General features: G+C 39.2%; 1 protein-coding gene across 1 annotated transcript in view; it reads right to left on the reverse strand.

Annotated features, from left to right (window-relative positions):
• The window catches only part of cacna1ba (calcium channel, voltage-dependent, N type, alpha 1B subunit, a), a 254,241-nt gene that overhangs the window by 123,642 nt on the left and 111,334 nt on the right, over nt 1–19,265 (reverse strand). Inside the window, exons 8-11 of the mRNA XM_038704210.1 lie at nt 16,321–16,436; nt 16,059–16,145; nt 9,618–9,701; nt 477–692 (exon numbers count right to left, since the gene is read on the reverse strand). Of these exons, the coding sequence (XP_038560138.1) occupies nt 477–692; nt 9,618–9,701; nt 16,059–16,145; nt 16,321–16,436 (503 nt within the window). The remainder of the gene's footprint in view (nt 1–476; nt 693–9,617; nt 9,702–16,058; nt 16,146–16,320; nt 16,437–19,265) is intronic.

Genomic DNA, 19,265 nt, shown 5'->3' on the forward strand with positions numbered 1-19,265 from the left:
GAAGCACAATATTTGAGCTTTCAACTTTAAAGGAAGACTATGTAACTTTTGCTGAACAGTAGCCACTGTGGTCACAGAGTGGGATCATTTTTTTTTTAGATCATTTTAGGAAAATGATAAATGCTAAAACGTTTTGTAACAGTAGCACCAGTAGACAGGAGGCATCAAACTGACTCACTAATGTCAGTAATACAGCAATCTTTATTTGAAGTTTACTAAAATGAGCCACCACAAGCTACTGGTCATGCTAGACCAAGTAAGGCTGTAATGATAAAACCCATGACTGTCTTAAATTAAGCAAGAGTGTGTTTTATTGATTATGAATTCAACTTCAAATTATCTATGCAGTAAAAACCATTTCAGTGGTTAAAGACTTTGGGTGCAATAGAATATTTATTTCTGAATATTTTAATGTATGTATAAATGGTCAAATGTAATGACAATTAATCTCTCTATATACAACAGCTGGTACTCACATAGCGCATAGGTGAGCCACTCAGGCTGGTCGTAGTGTACTATGGCCACACACAATGTGTTAAGGCCAACCAGACACAACACAGTCCAGTAGAAGCTTTGGGACTTGACCAGATGGCGAATGGTGAAGCGAATCCTCTTCTCTTTCCTCCTAAAGTACGATGAGCTCTCGTTCTTGCTCTTCATGCTGGCCCGGGTGAACGGTGATCCTGGGGGGGCAGTTGGAACAAAACATACAAAAAGGCAATAAAGTTACCAAGTCTAAAACTGATGTGATCTTACCATATCAAGACTATGTTTGAGAGTAGTAACTTTTCAACCAAAGATTTAATTATTTCACTGCAGAACAATGTACTTGTCACTTTGAAGTTGGCACTCTCCAACACAGCTTTGGGGCTCCAGTTCCCTAGAGTGGAGGAGGTTTTACCGCCAAGCCAAACTGTCTGGGGTCTGTTTGTCAGGAAGTCCACTATCCATTTGCAGAGTGTAGTACTCAAGCCCACAGTGCTCAGTTTCATAGGGGAGATTGTGTTCAATGCTGAGCTGAAATCATCAAACAGCATTCTAATGTAGGTGTTGTTTTACTCAAGTTGTGTAAAGACTGAGTGGAGGGCAGTGGAGATGACGTCTTCTGTGCATGTATTGGTTCTGTATGCAAACTGGTTTGGTTCAAGCTAGCTGGGATGTTATTCTTTATGTGCTGGAGAACCAGTTTCTCAAAGCACTTCATCACTCACATCAGTATGCCATGGGGCAGTAGGTAGATTAGTTACTGCAGACCTTTTTGTAAGGGGACAGTGGTGGTTTGCACGTGGGAGCAATCCCCTGTGACAGTGAGATGTAAATTATATCAGTAATGACATCAACTAGTTGGCTGGCACAGGTTTTTAGTACACTGCCAGGGATATTTAAGGCCCAGCAGCTTTATTCATATTTACTCTCAGCAGGATTCTTGGGGGCGGAGTAGACAGCTGACTCTTTGTTGAGGAGATAGAAGCGAGCATAAAATGTGTTAAGCTCATCTGGCAATGTGGCTTCACACATGGCGCTCCTACTTATGCAGCCCATGATGGTCTGGATCACTTGCCACATACTGTATCTTTGGTGCTGTTAGTGTTGAGGTCTCTCTCCAGTCTGTCATGATATCTCTGTTTCACCTCCTTTCAGTCTTGCTTTGGTGGTGCTATGCTTCTTTGTTACCTGACTGAAAGGCAGTGTTTCTTGCTCTGTAAAGTAGTGTTGTAGTACTCCAGACCATTTTGGACCAGTCAAAACCACAACTATGAGGATATCAATAAACTGTCTGTGCATTGTGTGATTTATTTGTCAACATTGTAACTTTGATTGGATATAAAACATACTGCCTCAAACGCAATCAATGATGTGATTCATTGTAAGCTAAATAAAATGTGTTGTTACCCTTTCGGTATGAAAGAATTCATTCATTAAATCAATTAAATCGAGTACTAAAATGCATCGACGCTTACGCTTTGTGAACACAACATGATTATGATGCCGCTGTTTGCAAAGTGGAGGAGGAGGGAGAAAATAACGAGGGACAAAGAAGAAAGTGTCCAAAGTATTGGATTATTTCAAGATAAAAGAGGGGGAGGGGTGTGCCGCCGCCACCAAGCAAAAGAACGCAAAAGTACTTCTTCAACGACGCATCAATAAATCGATGAAATAATCTATAGAAGCTGTTGCTGTCTGGGAGTGGTAGGATTTGTCAGCAAAATCTTTCTAATACCATTTGGCTACCTAACCATAAAGAATTAATCCGTAAAACAATGTGCAGAAGAAAACAAAAAGCAATCAGTAAATTATGCAGTGAAACCTTAAGAGATGCTGCCAATTATAAAAAAAGCATAAATAAAGGTAAGCTATGGGTATTTGACATTAGCAAAGCTAGCAAGATTACCTAAGTATATACTGTATGTTTAAGGGCACTAGTTTCAGTTGCTTGCCAGCCATTTCCAACCTAGCTAGGTGCAGAAGCTAGCTAATTTATTTAATGATACTTCCCTCGATATGTTAAGTTAGCTAATGCAGTGTTAACTTTGTGAGACTGAGGACAGGGTGTGTGGTGAGAATTTGCTCATAAGTTACATTTTTGCTTCTGTTAAACAATGATGAGACAGGCCACATAAAGCTAGTAGCTAATGTGTAAGCTAAATTACATTAACGTTATGTCAGCTGCATACAGCTCACGACATTAAAGCTACGTGTTGTGGTACCACTCCCTCATTTGGGTGAGAGAGCTAGACCGAGTAATGCATCTCCACTTCTATAAAAAAGTACATATTAAATAGGTTGCAATGTACGACCATAAGCGTATGGCACAATCCTTTTGGAGACTTTTGAATACACAGGTCACCCAAAAAAACAATATTGCATTGTTTTAGGTAGGGCTGGGCAATAAAACAATAATGATAATTATAGTGATTTAATTTTCCTCAATAACAATATAACAACTGTTTAATAAATGCTTGATTTAATTAACTTGAATCACAAACGAATTAGCACAATTTTTCTGTTAAGAAATTTATTTTGTTGAGGAAAAGGGACTGAAAAAGGATTTTATTTAATTTTATTTATCCATATTTGTTGAAAAAAGATTTTATCATATTTGTTTTAAATGTTCTACCTGAGATTTGTGAAATGACCCACTGTTTGGCATCAAGTGCTTGTTCTGACCATAAAGAAAAGTTTAAAACTACAATTAACCATATGGTTTCTGCAAATTTCACTCAGGAGCATAAATCAGCCTTTAAACTTGAAAGAAATAGTGATCTGATATTTATCACGATAATTAGCAATTTCAAATGATATGAAATTTTTTATCATGATAACATTTTTGGACATATGGCCCAGCCCAGTGTTGTGGAGTGATTGCTAAATATGGAAAAGTAGAGGTGAATAAAGAGTTGATTTCAGCTTAGTGGGTTAGTAGTAGTCCTGTACAGCTGTTGTAGCCTCATCTGTCCACATTTAAACTGTTTTTTGTGATGGCTTGACCCTTTTAATTAGCTGGAAGTAAAGTACATAGGAGAAAACAGGTTTGATTGACCAAAATTGGGGCTGGGGAGAAATATTTGTGTAAACATGGTCCAGGGTATTGGTTCCCCAGTTGGGGTTGTTGACATGCTGGTGAAATTATAAAAATTATAAAATAGATTATAAAATAGTTCTCAGGTTGATTGAATTCACAGAATTCCATAGATGAGAATGAGAATCCATTTATTGTTTGTTCTTTAATTATTTCGTTTCAAAACCAAATCGGAAAAAAACAAAAAACCAAGTAGTTTTTTGGTTTTTCTGTTTTAAAACCAAAACAGAAAAATAGAAAACGGTAAACAAAAAAACATACATCTGTTTTATTTTTCTGTTTTAAACCCATAAGTGAAAACAAAGGAGCTGCGTTTTGTTCCATCTTTGACCAGTGTTGCATCCCTACTGCTTTTAAAACTAACTTGCTGCTGTACACGTGCGCCTGTTGTTTGCAACAGCTGTGGTCTGCATTGGGCTTCATCCAATCACCGACCCGTCCGCAGCTCCCGCGACCTCCTCTCCCGTGACCTCCTCTCCCTCGCCCTGTACACTCCAGCGCCCCGCTCCCTAACCGGTAGACCTAATATGCGTTGTGTTGCCAGTGGAACTGGCGCACTGGCTGGACGTTCGATGCTCCTGTTATATGCATAGCCTGATCCATGTGTTCCTGTAGCTGGAGGCCGCCCAACTTTCTAAATTCTTCTATCTCACAAAGAAAATAAAGGTCAGGTCGAAACAGTGTAGAGAGGCTGAACAAAAATTACCCTAACCTTTTAATCCGTGTATGATTCGTTAATATACAGCTCGCTGATTTAACTAATAACAGTTCATGTTTGCTGTGTACCATTGGATATACTCACAACTATCACTAAATTAATTTGATACTGAAGAAATCTTACAAACCGGAGGATTCTTAGGCAACTTCTGAGGCGTTTCTGTTCCTTCTCCAGTTGCCAGTGAGTTACAAACTGAACGGTGAGCCTCCGGTTTTTCTAACTAAAAACCCACCTATGTTGATGTTCAAGCTCATCTTAATTACATTTAATCAGGCACCGCCCTCGTCCAAGTGTAACACACAAAGCTACACAAATGGGACACATCAAAATCAATATTTTTCAGGCACCGCCATCGCCCAAGTGTAGCCTGTCTGCTGCAGGTTTATTAAGTGTAACAGACAAAGCTACACTAAAGGGACACACCAAAATAAATATTTTTCAGGCACCGCCATCGCCCAAGTGTAGCCTGTCTGTTGCAGGTTTATTAAGTGCAACACACAAAGCTTCACTAATCGGACACATTAAAAATCAAAATCAATATTTTTCTGTTTTGTTTTTAAAACAGAAAAACAAAAACCGATTGGCTGTTTTTTTGTTTTCTGTTTAACGACTTGGTTTTTTGTTTTTTCCGATTTGGTTTTAAAAGGAAATAATGAAAGAATGTACCATACACAAATTTTTACCCTTGTGTCACGCCCCTTCCCCTTTTTGGGTGAAATCAGCTGATCTAATTTGACTTGCAGAAAATGCAAATTCTATGGTATTTGCCAATTTAATAGCATAAAATAACAATACCGTATTAGTTTTTAGATATTAGGAGCTCAACTCTAATGGCCAGTCAAGCAAACAATTATGTTATGTCATTGCAGTTGTTACATATGTTGATCCTTTCAGTCTGCTACCAGATAATGTATTTGTGATCTGTCGTCAAGATGGGTAATTGTGCCGGTTTGGTAGTCAGTCCAATCTGTCGTTAATGTAAACTAATGACATAGCTGTGGTGAAGAGGAACAACTGTCTGTATTTTGAAGCCATTTGTGCTTATTGCAACTTTTTGCTACAAGCCGCGAAGTAGAAAACAAGTCAGTTTAAGCACCTCTTGTCCGTGCTTATTACAGTCCTACGGCTGCCTCAGTTTCTAGATTTTTTTCATTTTTGTGTTAGAGCATTTATTTGCTGTCAGGATGTAAAGAATTTAAACAAACAAATACTTCTGAAATAAATTGCCTACCCCAGCTTTAACTTTAAAGTCTTTCAAGTGGACAGACTGATAAACCAAACTAAAACGATGTGTTTTATGGTAGGGTCATATTTTTTCACAGTAAAAACTTTACCCCATCACTCTTTCCTGATTAGCTTTGATCTATAGGCACAATTGGCACACAAGTAAATTACTCTCTTTCCCTCTGTGGATGGCCTGAAGCCACAGATCTCTTCTTATACTCTATACAGCAGCTTTTAAACATGGTGCCACTAGTTATTCAATGGTGAACTTTCTGGGCACATACAGTAAAACTTGATTAATAGCCTGGACTTTTATTAGATAAAATCACTGAATTGACACTGCCTGAATTTGCAACAGTGGTCCATATAGGACGGGCCATTTAATTCCTTTCACACAAAACTAAAATAGGCTATTATCACACTGTTTCACCCAGGACGAATATAAAAATCTTCATTTGATCCAGACATGTGCAGGGGGGGTGCAATGGGTGCTTGAGCACCTGGCCTTTTGCCCTTTGCCGCCCAAAGTGCCCATTTTTAATACGCAAAATTTCCTTCATTAAATAAAATGACCCAATTGATGACCTTTCACCTGAAGACTTCATCCGTGACGAGCTCTCCCGTTCAGACACCGTTAGTGATTCAGCAGCACTGCCTACTGGACACCTTCGATTCCGCTGTTAAGAGGGGTTTGCTGCAATGTGCTTGTTGTGGATTGTTGCAAAGAGAGCATGCACAATTGTTGTGTATATTGCTGTGTCGCCTGCCCGTAGAAGTAATATCAGCTGCCGGCTAACACGACGACACGTACGTTACTTCTACACTATAAACAAAGGTGCTCTGTTTACTTCGTTCTGTTTGGGGGAGAAAAGTTTCACGGATGTCGAGAGGTCTGATCTTTTCTATGTAATTTGACTTAAATCTTTGCACTTGAACTAGGATTATTAAAGTAACTTAATAAAAGCCTTGTGCATTAAAATAAGTATAACAACATTGGTAAAATTCTAAGCCTATTCCTCTGACTTATAGCCTACTTCAGCCCTTAAAAAAAAATAAATTCATTAAATTCAGAACAGTATTGAATATATTTACATTTTGACAGCAACAGTAGTGTTGCTCAACTACAATAAAAACTCAATAACTGGAAATACATATAAAAATGTCAGTGCCAATGTAAAATAAATAATATTTTATTAAACATTTCATACATTTTTCTGAAATCTAATAGGGCCGTTTCTTCTTCACTTTTTAATTTGATGTCAGGAATATTATAAAAGATTAATGCTAATTTATTTATTTAGATATATGATTAGACATATAGTCAATAAAAATCCAAATATATCTCAGATTCACAATGCAATATATAAAATCATCACAATTTTGCATACTGTAGACACAGACAGACACACACACACCTCTGTCTATAGATTTGTTTGTCTCACTCTTACCCCTGCCATGGCCACCTTCATCCTTTTCCCCATTAATCCTTTCCTTCTCAGATTATTTCCCACACTTTTTTAAAATCTGGTATCTTATTTTCTCTACCTGCAGCTCTGCAGCTCTGTGAGAGTCTCCCTAGCAGTCAGCCTTGGTAATGGCTGCAGTATTACAGCAGGTCAGTCACTGTGAGCTAGTCCCAAACACTCAACAATCTTTTTATGGTCACATAATTGTTAAATCAGCTAATATATATCCTATAGTTGTTTTAATATCTGTAGTCACAGATCACCTCCAGTAGTATCAGCAACAACACAACAGCAGCAGCAGCCGCATCCATAGCAACACCTCAACAGCAACTGTTCCCTGTAAGTTATGTCATCCCACAGTGTTTTAAAGCTAGAGTTGGGTATTCCCTGTTTCTTTTTGCGTCACAGCATTTGCTGATGTATCGATACAGAAGCATCTGTATATGTATGTCAACAAGGAATACATAACGATATATTTCTATGTCAATAGTATGAGAAGAGTCCTATTTAAATCCTTGTTCCATGTGCCCTTTTTATACTTTGAGCACCTGCCCTTCCAAATTTTGTAGGCAGCAATTTAACGAAAATAAGCATACCCAACAACACGGAGCAGGATGCAGAGAAACGTGTGGCAGAAATGAGCAGACAGTGAGCAATGGGCTTCACGTGACAGTATTCACAGGACAGGATAAATTTTTATGAAAAGATGTTTTGATTCTTTTGATCGGTCAATATTAATAATCAAGAAATTGATATATTACGGACTTAAAGAGCGCTTAGGAAGATGGCACTTTTTTAAATTCTCTTGTTTACCATGCATGTAAATCTGAGTGAATTAGACTTTGGGGTTCTTCTCTCCATAAAATGAACGATTGATTTGTGGAGGATCTAACCGATCTAACGATGTGATGCATGTCCATACTGACAGAAGTTTAAACATTTATATTTTTATTGACGATCTAAGCAGCTTAGAAGCAGCTAAAGCAGGCAACCCATGGACTTTAGGAGGTACTTCTATAAAAACCAGAACAAGCTAGTAAAGGGGACAGGCAGCAATTTGGGACTCAGCTGTTAGTTGAGTTTGACTGTAGCATGGTTGACTACCCTGGGAACCAGAAAATCTGTCGAACTCATGCTTCACTTGCCCCCTCTGGTCAGGCCAATCACAACTCTTCATTTAATAAGAAGCAGGTTTGATGCGATGACTGAAAGAGGAGTGATTTGAAAAGTCACACGTCTTGCTGCTCTGATTGGATGTAGGTTGTGGTTGTGCGTCCAGTTTGCAGGCCCATCCAGTCCGCTGAACTAGGCTCATAAAACTCAGATTAAACTATCAAACTAGGCAGTGCTGATCAAATATCTTGAGCATACTGTTAAGGAGATGCTCTTGCTGGTTTCCAGCATTGCATGCAGGGTTGGGGCCGACGCCAATACATGCTAATAGTGAGATAATAGTTTGATAATAAAGTAGTAATAATTAGGTAATAACCAAGTAGAAGCCAGGTAATAGCAAGGTATCAACAAAGGATATATCTGGGTAATATTTGACTGAAATGTGTGTAACTGGGTAACAAGGGGCTAGTAACAAAAGGGACATGTAGAAACATATTTAAAGATAGTAACAAGGCAAAACTATTATATTGTAGTTCTTGGATGTCAAAATTGGTTTTTAGCACATTTTAATGCTAAAATGTATCATCACATGTGTTGCAAACATTCCCTTTTGCTTCAGGGTAATACTGTACAAATTATATGTTTACTGCTGTGACTTGTTACCTGGAACCACTTGTTGTAGTTTCTGAGTAATGACCATGAAACAGGGCTGGAAAAGGCTAAACTACTTATTTCTATTTAATTTCAAAATGAGAAACATAAATTGTGAAAGTAGCTAATTTTCTCTACTTGCAGAATGTAGTTACGGATATCCGTTTTATGAACTGCACATCTGTTAACCTTCTGTCAACTCTACAGTAACGTTACTCTTACCTTTGTACATGTTAACAGTATTTATCGTTCGTTTTTGTATATAGTTTTCTTGATCATTGATAATCACCTCAGTGTCTCAGATAAGTGTTGCAATGTTAGCTAGTTACTCAGTGTAACACCAATGTTTTCACAGCATAGCTAATGTTGGGTCACTATGGCTCTTTTACTCTGCTTGGAAGAGTTTCTTGCTTTTGCAAGATGGTATATGTGAGTCAGTTTCATTTTTGGCAGCTCCTCCAAGCACTGAGCACAAAAAAGAGCCACGGCAACCTAACATTAGCTAGCTAAGCGGTGAAAATCAGGCTTACGTTGGTAGCACATGCAAATTATTAGTACCACCTCCGACTCATTTTGAGTCAGGAAAAACCCTGACAGCAGGACTAGACAATATAAATCAGAGGGATCAACAGATGATCAGCAGGACAAGAAAGTAAAAAAAAAACCATTTCTTTTATACAAACTGTTATTTGTTTATATATATTCATTAAATCTTTGCTTTTATTTACAAATTACCCACAGTGCGAACAAGCAGTTTGTGTGTTGCCTTCAACATACAGTACAATATTAACACAGTTTAAAGGCTGAAGAGTATGGAGACTTGCAGTATAATGGCAGATACTATGCCTCAAATTATCATCCTCACCAACAGATGAGATGTCGGTGAAGTGATCCTCGCCTTCCTCTGCATTGATGAGGTCATCCTTACTCTTCTTGGTCCTTTTCAGCACTGCAAATACAATAAGGGAAAAAATGAATCACACAAGTGATAAAGCACCTAACCTGATTTAATTCTTTAACTCCAAAGCTTTTGTTTAAGTTCAATAAGGAAGATCCTTTATTTCACAATCTCTCTTTAGTTCCTGTGATGAATTTCTAATAAGTCTTTCTCGCTCTGCCTTGTGTCAGTCTTCTCAAGATTAAACCGGAGCTACCGTGTGTAAAACAATTAACTGTTTAAGTAGAAATGCTCAAAATTCACTGGTTCCATCCATCCATCCATCCATCCATTCATCGTCAGCCGCTTATCCTGCGTACAGGGTCGCGGGGGGCTGGAGCCTATCCCAGCTGACATCAGGCGAAAGGCAGGGTACACCCTGGACAGATCGCCAGTACATTGCAGTCACTGGTTCCAGCATCTCAAATTAAATTTTTGCAGGTTTTCATTTTTTATGATATTAAACTTACTAATTTTTGATTTTGGACTGTTGTTCAACAAAACAAGACATCCGAATATGTCTGCTTGGGCCCCTGGATAATGTGATAGACATTTTTATTACTCGCATTTGATAGGCCAAACAATTTAGAAAATAATTGTTAGATTAATCGGTAATGAAAATGTTCCCAGCTCACTGTCAGGGAAAGTATCAAAACTACAGAGAAGAGAAGAGCTCTAAAACTACTTTAAGGGCCCTCGTACTCCCACGCCGCCTCTAACTCCAGTGAGCTTTACACTCTGCTCTTCATTCTAATCTCATTACCCTTCCACCCTGGAACCCATAATCACTGTGACTGTTGTTGCGTGTATTCTCACACACACACGCGCACACACACACACACACACGCACACACACACACACACACACAGCAAGTTACCAATATAGACACATAATATAACCTACTAACAACTGTACATATAGCATAGGTATATGTATATTGAATATCATAAGTATATACATTCTGTATAAGTGCAGTTTAGAATGTGGATATATCTATAGACAATAATATATATACAATATATATCTATAGACTATAATTACCTACCCTCACCTATGGTCATGATGGCTGGGTCATGACAAAAAGAACTAGATAAGGGTACAAGCGGCTGAAATGTTTTTTTTCTCAGGAGGGTGGCTGGTGTATCCCTTAGAGATAGGGTGAGAAGCCAAGTCATCTGTGAGGAACACGGACCCATAACTCCTGACCCATAGCCGTCCCACTACATGCCCACTGGACCCGATTCCTACGAATCTCCTCCAAGTAATATCTCCTACCACTTCCAAAAGGGCTCGGGTTACACCCTTGCTTAAAAAGCCCTCATTTGACCCAACTCAAGTTGAGAACTATCGGCCAGTTTCTCTTCTGCCATTTTTATCCAAAACTATCGAACGGGCTTCAAACAGGTCTCAGAATTCCTCTCACAGAATGACCTCCTAGTTCGATATCAGTCTGGTTTTAAGAGTGGCCACTCTACTGAAACGGCTCTTTTGTCTGTAAAGCTGCAGGCCAATCCTCGGTTCTTATCCTGCTTGACCTATCAGCTGCCTTTGACACAGTCAATCACAGGATCCTGCTATCAGCACTATCAGCGATGGGCATTTCGGGTAAAGCACTCCTGTGGATCCTCAACCATCACTACAACCAGGGTGGTGAGAAACTTGGGTGTCATGACTGATGACCAGATGTCCTTTTCAGACCATGTTGCTGCTGTCTCTCGGTTGTGTCGCTTTGCTCTATACAACATCAGAAAAATCAGGGCCTACCTCACTCAATATGCCACCCAGCTTCTTATACAGGCCATGGTTACCTCTCGCCTCGACTATTGCAATGCCCTCCTAGTGGGTCTTGATCAGCCTAAAAGGATGCATGTCACTCCATTGCTGTGGGACCTCCACTGGCTACCCATGGCCTCCAGAATCAGATTCAAGTCACTAATGCTTCCTTCTCGGCCACTACGCTCCTCCAACGAATGCCGCCTGGCTCTGCCATCCCTTCACACAAAGCAATCCCAGTCCCAGCTGTTCGCATCTGTGACACCACGATGGTGGAACGAGCTACCACATACCATCAGAGCAGAGCTCTCTAACTTCAAGAAGCTCTTGAAAACTCTTCTCTTCCGAGAACACTTCCTCTTATAACACTTCCAACTCCTAAAATCTAACATGCACTTTCTGTGCTCTTCTTCTTCTATCCCCTACAATTATCTTGTATTGATTGCACTTTTTGTAAACTAACTTCTTTCCCTAGGTATTTACCCCATTGATGTGATATGAGCCATTAGCGCTTACTAGTATTTATTGCTGCTTTTATTAATATGTATTGTCAGTTGTAGATCTCGTTCTGTATTTGATACTCTGTTGATGCTTGTATGTTGTTCCTCAAATGTAAGTCACTTTGGATAAAAGCATCTGCCAAATGAGTAAATGTAATGTAAATGTAAATGGAGTACAGCTGCAAGAGGGAGAAAGACTTGGAGGCATTCATTTTCAAATATAGTGCCCACACGATCTTGTTTAATAGCAGATGTATTTGGGAACAATTCTCACGAACCACAAAACAGCATCCATTCCACACTTGACGACAAGTTGTGAGCCACAACAAACATGAGTGGTAGATGGGTTGACCTGCTGTTTGATGGTGTTGCAGCACAACATTGTTAATGACAATAAGTGCATTTAACAAGTTACACCATCTCTGAAACACTTCATTATTGTTTCTTTGATGTACAACAAACGAAAACTTAGCTACGCTACTAAAACGGACAACAAAACTTAACAGGAACTATTAAGAGCAATTAAAAATTGATGGAAAGCTGATGGGCGGTGCAGTGGTTAGCACCATCACCTCACAGCAAGAAGGTTGTGGGTTCAAACCCCGGTTGCCCCGGCCTTTAAGTGTGAAGTTTGCATGTTCTCCCCGTGTCTACGGGGGTCTCTCCGGGTGCTCCGGCTTACTCCCACCATCCAAAGACATGCGGAGTAGGTTGATTGGTGACCCTAAATTGTCCTTAGGTGTGAGTGAGCGGTTGTTTGTCTATGTGTGGCCCTGCGATGGACTGGCGACCTGTCCAGGGTGTACCTTGCCTTTCGCCTGATGTCAGCTGGGATTTGCTCCAGCCCCCCAATCCTGTACGCAGAATAAGCGGTTGACGATGGATGGATAAAGTCTGGACAAATTACTGAGTGGGCTCCAATCAGAGGCAGAACCTAGTTTGTATTTTAATTCAATTCAATATAATTCAATATATATAGCGCCAATTCATAATAAATGTAAAAGCTCCATACTTGTATAGCTCCTTTCTAGTCTTTTTGACCACTCAAGCGCTTTTACACTACATCTGCATTCACCAGTCATACACATTCATACACTGAGCCTAAGTGCTCAAACAGAAACATTCACACAGCTGCCAGGCTGTTTGTTCCGCCAGGAGTTTTGTATATTGCCCAAGGACACTTTGACATGCAACCAGGGGGAGCCGGGGATTGAACCGCCAACCTTCCGATTAACAGCCAACCCGCTCTACGTCCTGAGCCACAGCCTATAAAAGCTTTTGCACTGCACTCTTCTTATAAAGCCATACTCTTTGTAGTATTATTAATAGAGACCCAACAATTTCCATCAAGAGTAATGACTTGGCGACACAGGCAAGGAAAACTCCCTTTTAGCAGGATGGAAACTTTAACAGAACCATGACTCAGGGCCAACACAAGAATTCCACACAGAATTACAAAAATTTGAAATACCTTTATAATAAATACTGCCCATCCCTGACTGTACCAACTGCACATCAGAAGGAGACTAACATTCATACACACACAAACAGAATTTAGTAATTTAGTTCAGTATCTTGCACAAGGACACTTAGACATGCAGACTGGAGGACATGGGGATCAAATAACTGAACTTCTTACTAGTACACAATCCACTCTACCTCCTAAGAAAGAAGTAAGAAGTTGGTGTGATGATGAAAAGGATGGTCTCAGTCTGGTGCATGCAGATGCGCTGGCCAACAGTTCTCTTAAACATCTGTACATTTTTGTTTTGTTATTTTTTGCCTTTATTAATGAAACATGTATTGCTTATGACAGAAATACGCTCATCAACGTGGGAAAAGGAGGTGCAGGGATAGGATTGAGTGCAGTGCACCTTGAGATGATCACTGCTCACAGCATCTCCCGTCCCGTTATGCTTGCTTTGATCTCCTCAATAAAAAGTCAGCTGTAAAGCCTACTCCACCTCCAGAGGACCGGCAAATGTCAGTATCCACAGCAGATGTGAGAAGAATCCAGCTGACAGTGAATATGAGTAAAGCTGCTGGGCCCGATAACAACCCTGGCCGTGTACTAAAAACTTGTGCTAATCAAGAAGTCGTTGTTATTACCGTCATCTTCAACATATTACTGTCACAGGACAGGGTTCCAACCTGTTTCAAGACAGCAACCATTGCCCCTGTACCTAAAAAGTCTGCAGTGTCTAGATGGCTCTTGTCCCCATAATAATTAAGTGCTGTGGTTCTCCAGCACATAAAGAACAACATCCCAGTCAACCTGGGCCTACACCAGTTTGCTTTTAGAATCAATAAATCCATAGAGGATGCCATCTCCACTGCCCTCCACTCAGTCTTCACACACAACTGCACCTACATCAGAATGCTTTTGTGAATTTCAACTCAATATTCACCACAATCTCCCCCATAAAACTGATCAACAAACTTAACCATACTCTGCAACTGGATATTGGACTTCCTCACAAACAGACCCCAGGCAGTTCGGATTGGCGGTCATGCCTCCTCCACTCTAGTGTCCAACACAGGAGCCCTCCTCCAGGGCTGTGTGCTCAGCCCCTTCCTGTTTACGCTGTACACCCATGACTGCATCCGGTGAGAACTCTGTTGTGAATTTTGTGGATGACACCATCATTATCGGCCAGATTTCAAACAACATATCAGGAAATCCACAAACTTGCAGAGTGGTGCACAGAGAACAACCAAATGCTTAATGGCAGCAAAACTAAGGAGCTGATTGTTGATTTTCAGACACACACTCCTGTCTACATCAGTGGAGCTGAGGAGAAGCAGGTGAAAAGTTTTAGGTTCCTGGGAATTTGCATCACAGAGAACCTGTCATGTTCATCTCACATTACGCTGCTGAAGAAAGCTCACAAACTACTGAATTTCTTAAGGAAACCTGAAAATTCAAGTTGTTGTTAACTTATGCTTCATATATCTGGAACAAACTCCCAGATAACTGCAGGTCTGCTGAAACTGTGAGTTCTTTTAAATAAGACCGAAGACTTCTTTTTACCACTGCCTTTAATTAAATCAAATGTAGATCAATATCGTACACTGCACTGTAATGGTTTTTATCTCTGTTTCACCCTTTTAAAAATAATATTTTAATATGTTTTTTTTTTTATTTCCCTATGTTGCTTTTATGTTTTATGTAAATCACTTTGAATTGCCTTGTTGTTGAAATGTGCTACACAAATAAACTTGCCTTGCCTTATACAGAGGAGCAATAAAAGGACTGACTGGAAACATCACAAACTGGCCAGGAATGTGCATGGCCCAGGACGGAAGAGCTTTTTGTGTGTAAAGCTTGGTTTCGTCAGTTGCATAAAGGGAACTACAACTTAATTGTGCAACCCTGTACAAGGTACAATCTACCTTGTACATTGTGTTGTGCTTGTGTTTTTTTGCCAGTTTATTAAGTGCATTAGAGTGGGGGACAAAGCAATTCCACAGTAATCCCCCTGTAATATTGCTGTATAAAACACCTCTTTTTCTTCTGCATCTACCTGTTTGTTGCTATTCATAAGCTGTTGTCCATTTACAATCTAGTAATACTAATAATACTAATAATGCTATGTCTTTATGAGCTCTTTTGTTACATAAGAAGCACTAAAGTGCTGCATGGTGCATAGTGCTGATAGTGAAGGATGACATCAGCAAAACTGTCCTGAGTTACCTTCCAGCCCCTATGACATTGTGTTTTAAGCTCATGGTTCATTTGTAAAGAGCCAGTGTGAACATGAACCAGACCAGAAATAAAGGCAATAATGTATAATTTAACCCTTAGTGGTACTGTAGAGCTGTGTTGTTTGAAAATTGTTCTATTGCACAAGGATGCACAAATATGCTAAACGCAAAAGGAGAGCATGATAAAGATTTCTGTTGACTATAGATGGGAGTAAGGCATACAGCTGGTGATGGTAATGTACATGTACATGTAATGTTTTGTTTTCTGGTATATTTAGCTAGTGAACACCTGATTATATCTCTAACATGGCGCAAAATTGTAAAATGATATTTTTTTTACCTAAGTTTATCTTCTATCTTTACAATAATTCTGAAGATGGCAGTCCTTACCAGAGTTGTTGTGTTTCCTTTTGTACCATGCTCCATCCAGAGATTTCTCCTCTGCGTTCTTGTCTTCCTCAGCCAGCATCACCTCTTCTGCAACACAAATACCACACCTGAACTAAATGTCAAAATTAAGTCACATTTGTGTCTAGTGTTTAAAATTTTTTTATTTAAATGTAACTGTAATGAGTTAGTGAGGAAATAGTAAGGGCTCACATTTGTAACTCACATTAGGTCGAAGGACTGTGTGTGTGTGTTTGTTTCTGACCTGCTTTGCAGATCCACTCTAGGTACCCAGTTAACTCTCTCTCTATTTGCTGCTGTCTGCGGAGCTTCAGGAATTCTTGCCTCTTCTCCACCCGCTCTCTCTCCTTGGCAAACTCCCTGTAGAAACCACAAAGAAACCACAAACACAAACATGAATGTTTATCCAATCTGACAAGCACACAGAGCCTGGATGACTTAACTTTGTTGACAAGAATACAGCAGGCTGGCTTCCTGCAGGTAAGACATATGTACTATCCTGTCACTTTGTGAAATAGGTGAACCATCAGAAGCAGGGTGGTCTCATGCTTAGACAACAAGCTGGAATCTGTCTACATGGAATGAGGCACTGATTAATCATTTCTCTCAACAATGACCATTGAAGTACCCAGTCCTGTGACATGGTCTTGAGTCAGACTCAAGTCCCTAATTTAATGACTTCAGACTTTACTTGAAATCAATCAATGAGTTCATTTGGTTCATTCAGCTTTTTGACATGGAAAGACTTGATATTCCCTCAGATGACCAAAGATATTAAATGAGGTTATAAGAAAGTGTGCAGCGTCTAAACTCATTTTCATTATCCTGACAGCATATACGGTACTTATCAGATTATCTCAGATAATCACTCAGATGTTAAGTCTCTGTTGTGGTCAACAAAATGGAAACTTTTTGGTTCAGAAATGACAAAAAGTTGTAAATGTGTGACAGAATTATCATCACATAACATTTTTCCATGGAAAGTAGCTTTAAAAAACTGCCACTGGCTGCCATTACCTCATATATATGTGTGCTGTATATATCTAAATCTACCTGTAGTCAGCTGTTGTAAACTGTTGTGTAGTACCATGAATAAAGAGCACCCAGACACCAGAATGAAGTAACTCTTGTAAATAATGTTATGTAATAAAATAAATAATAAATAAATACTATTTAATAGTCAAGTTAAGTCATTCATAATAAAAGCAAAGGATAAGGAGAAAGCTTAGTGGGACAGCCTGGTAGCCTTAGATTAAGGTTAATTCCAATATTTTTTAAACCTGGAATAATAGCCACTGTGTTATTTGACCCCAAAATATGTGAAAATAGGGCCCAGGTTTAAAAATACCAAAAATTACCCTTTAAATTTGGTGTATACTGGCTTTTATAGAACTCTAAAACTCTAAATGCAAAGTTTGTGACTTGGACTTGGACAGGACATGGACAAACACAAGGATATGTACATATAAAATACATCTACCTTCCAATTTAATTATACTTATTTATATTAATACAGGGGGAAATAATTAATCAAATGAAACTGATTGGGTAATTAATTTATTTATCTATTACGAAAATAAAATAAATGTTATCCTTACAGCCAATACAACAGTTCTTTGTACTAATATTACATTATTTTGTTATAGTATTCATTTGTTAAAGCTGAAAACATTATCTCAATTGCCTGGGTTAGGGTTATGTCATACCAATAAGACAATTCAATTCAAATTATCTAGGAGATGAATAGGGCTGTAATCAACCAAAGAAAATCTTGGTCGACTAAAGTCCTGAAATCTTCGACTAAAAATCGACTAAAAATGACTTAATTATTATTTTTTTAAATTAGTCAGCTGTGCACTGTGCGCAGTACTTGGTAGCCTTGTTGTCCGCCTAAATGAATTGTAAATAAACATTAAAAAAAATAGTAGGCTATTTGCAGTTTATTAAATCGTTTTTTATCTAATTATTTTGCACTAAATAGTCTGTCGGCTTTGACAGCAATGCGTCACGTGCACCTGCGCAATATCATAGCCTACGATTTACGAAAATAGTACTATGTTGCTTGTCAACTAGTGATATCATCACAAGAATTGTTGAGGAATATGCAACATCATTTAGACAATTATTTTTGTCATATGTTATAATAATAAGTTTATTAGACACTATGATCATTTCAGCAGAGCGCAGCTGAGCGCTCAGCTGAGCGGCGGCAGACACGAATAGATTAACTTAAAGTTTTTGCTCTTAATAAACACAAAAGGCACATCCACTTTAATGTTTAATTATGTGATTCCTTTAGTGTTCTTCCACACTGTCGATGTCTTTGTTGTTGACATGTTAGAAGACGGACTATTAAACACTCTCACAGTTAATTATAGATAAATAATAGGCCTATTTAGCATCAAACCTTCAATAGCCTACTTATCTGTCTCTCTTCTCCTCCGGTAGGTTGGGCTAATCCAAAAAAGTAAAAACAAGGGGGGTGTTCTTAAGACAGACTATTACCTGTGAAACAGGGGTGCTCTGAAAACACCCCCATTAGCAATTAGTGGTTTCCACCTGATGAAGCGCGGCAAAACTGATGAAATGAAAACTGATGAAATGAATGCGGCAAAAAATCGACCAATCAGAATTTTGGTCGAACCAGAACGTACAGACCAATTAATCGACTAATCGACTGGGACGTTACAGCCCTAGAGATGAAATATGCGATGGGAGGTGGAAAAAGAGAGGTGGAGAGAGACAGAGAGACCAATAAAGTAAGACAAAGAGAGAGAGAATAAGCAAAAGGAAGTCCATAGAAATAACAGCGTGAGGAATCTCCAGTCTACCCCCACCGCTCAGTAATTGGTGTCTCCCACACAGCTGAGGGGGAAGCTCTATTCTGCATTGCAGTGGCTGGCTGCCTGCCTTTCTGCAAGTGTGTCTAAATCTAATTTTGTGGCTACCTATCTTTCTCTCCATAATGTGTGTGCAGTGCATCCATTTGTTGGCTGGCTGAGTGTTCAGTGTGTGTGTATGTGTGTGTTTGTGTGTATATATGGAGAGATTGTGGCAGGCAGGATTCCCCAGCGTTGTAGCTGTTGCTTTCAGGCACATCTCACTCACCTACACACTGATGCATATGCCAGAAGTAGTATATATCATGACATAAACATTACACAAAGAGTAAGATCCACACTAGATAAT

Source organism: Micropterus salmoides, unplaced genomic scaffold, assembly GCF_014851395.1.
Source record: "Micropterus salmoides isolate LMB-PRFRI ecotype aquatic unplaced genomic scaffold, ASM1485139v1 Ms_hic_scaffold_7, whole genome shotgun sequence".
NCBI lineage: Eukaryota > Metazoa > Chordata > Actinopteri > Centrarchiformes > Centrarchidae > Micropterus > Micropterus salmoides.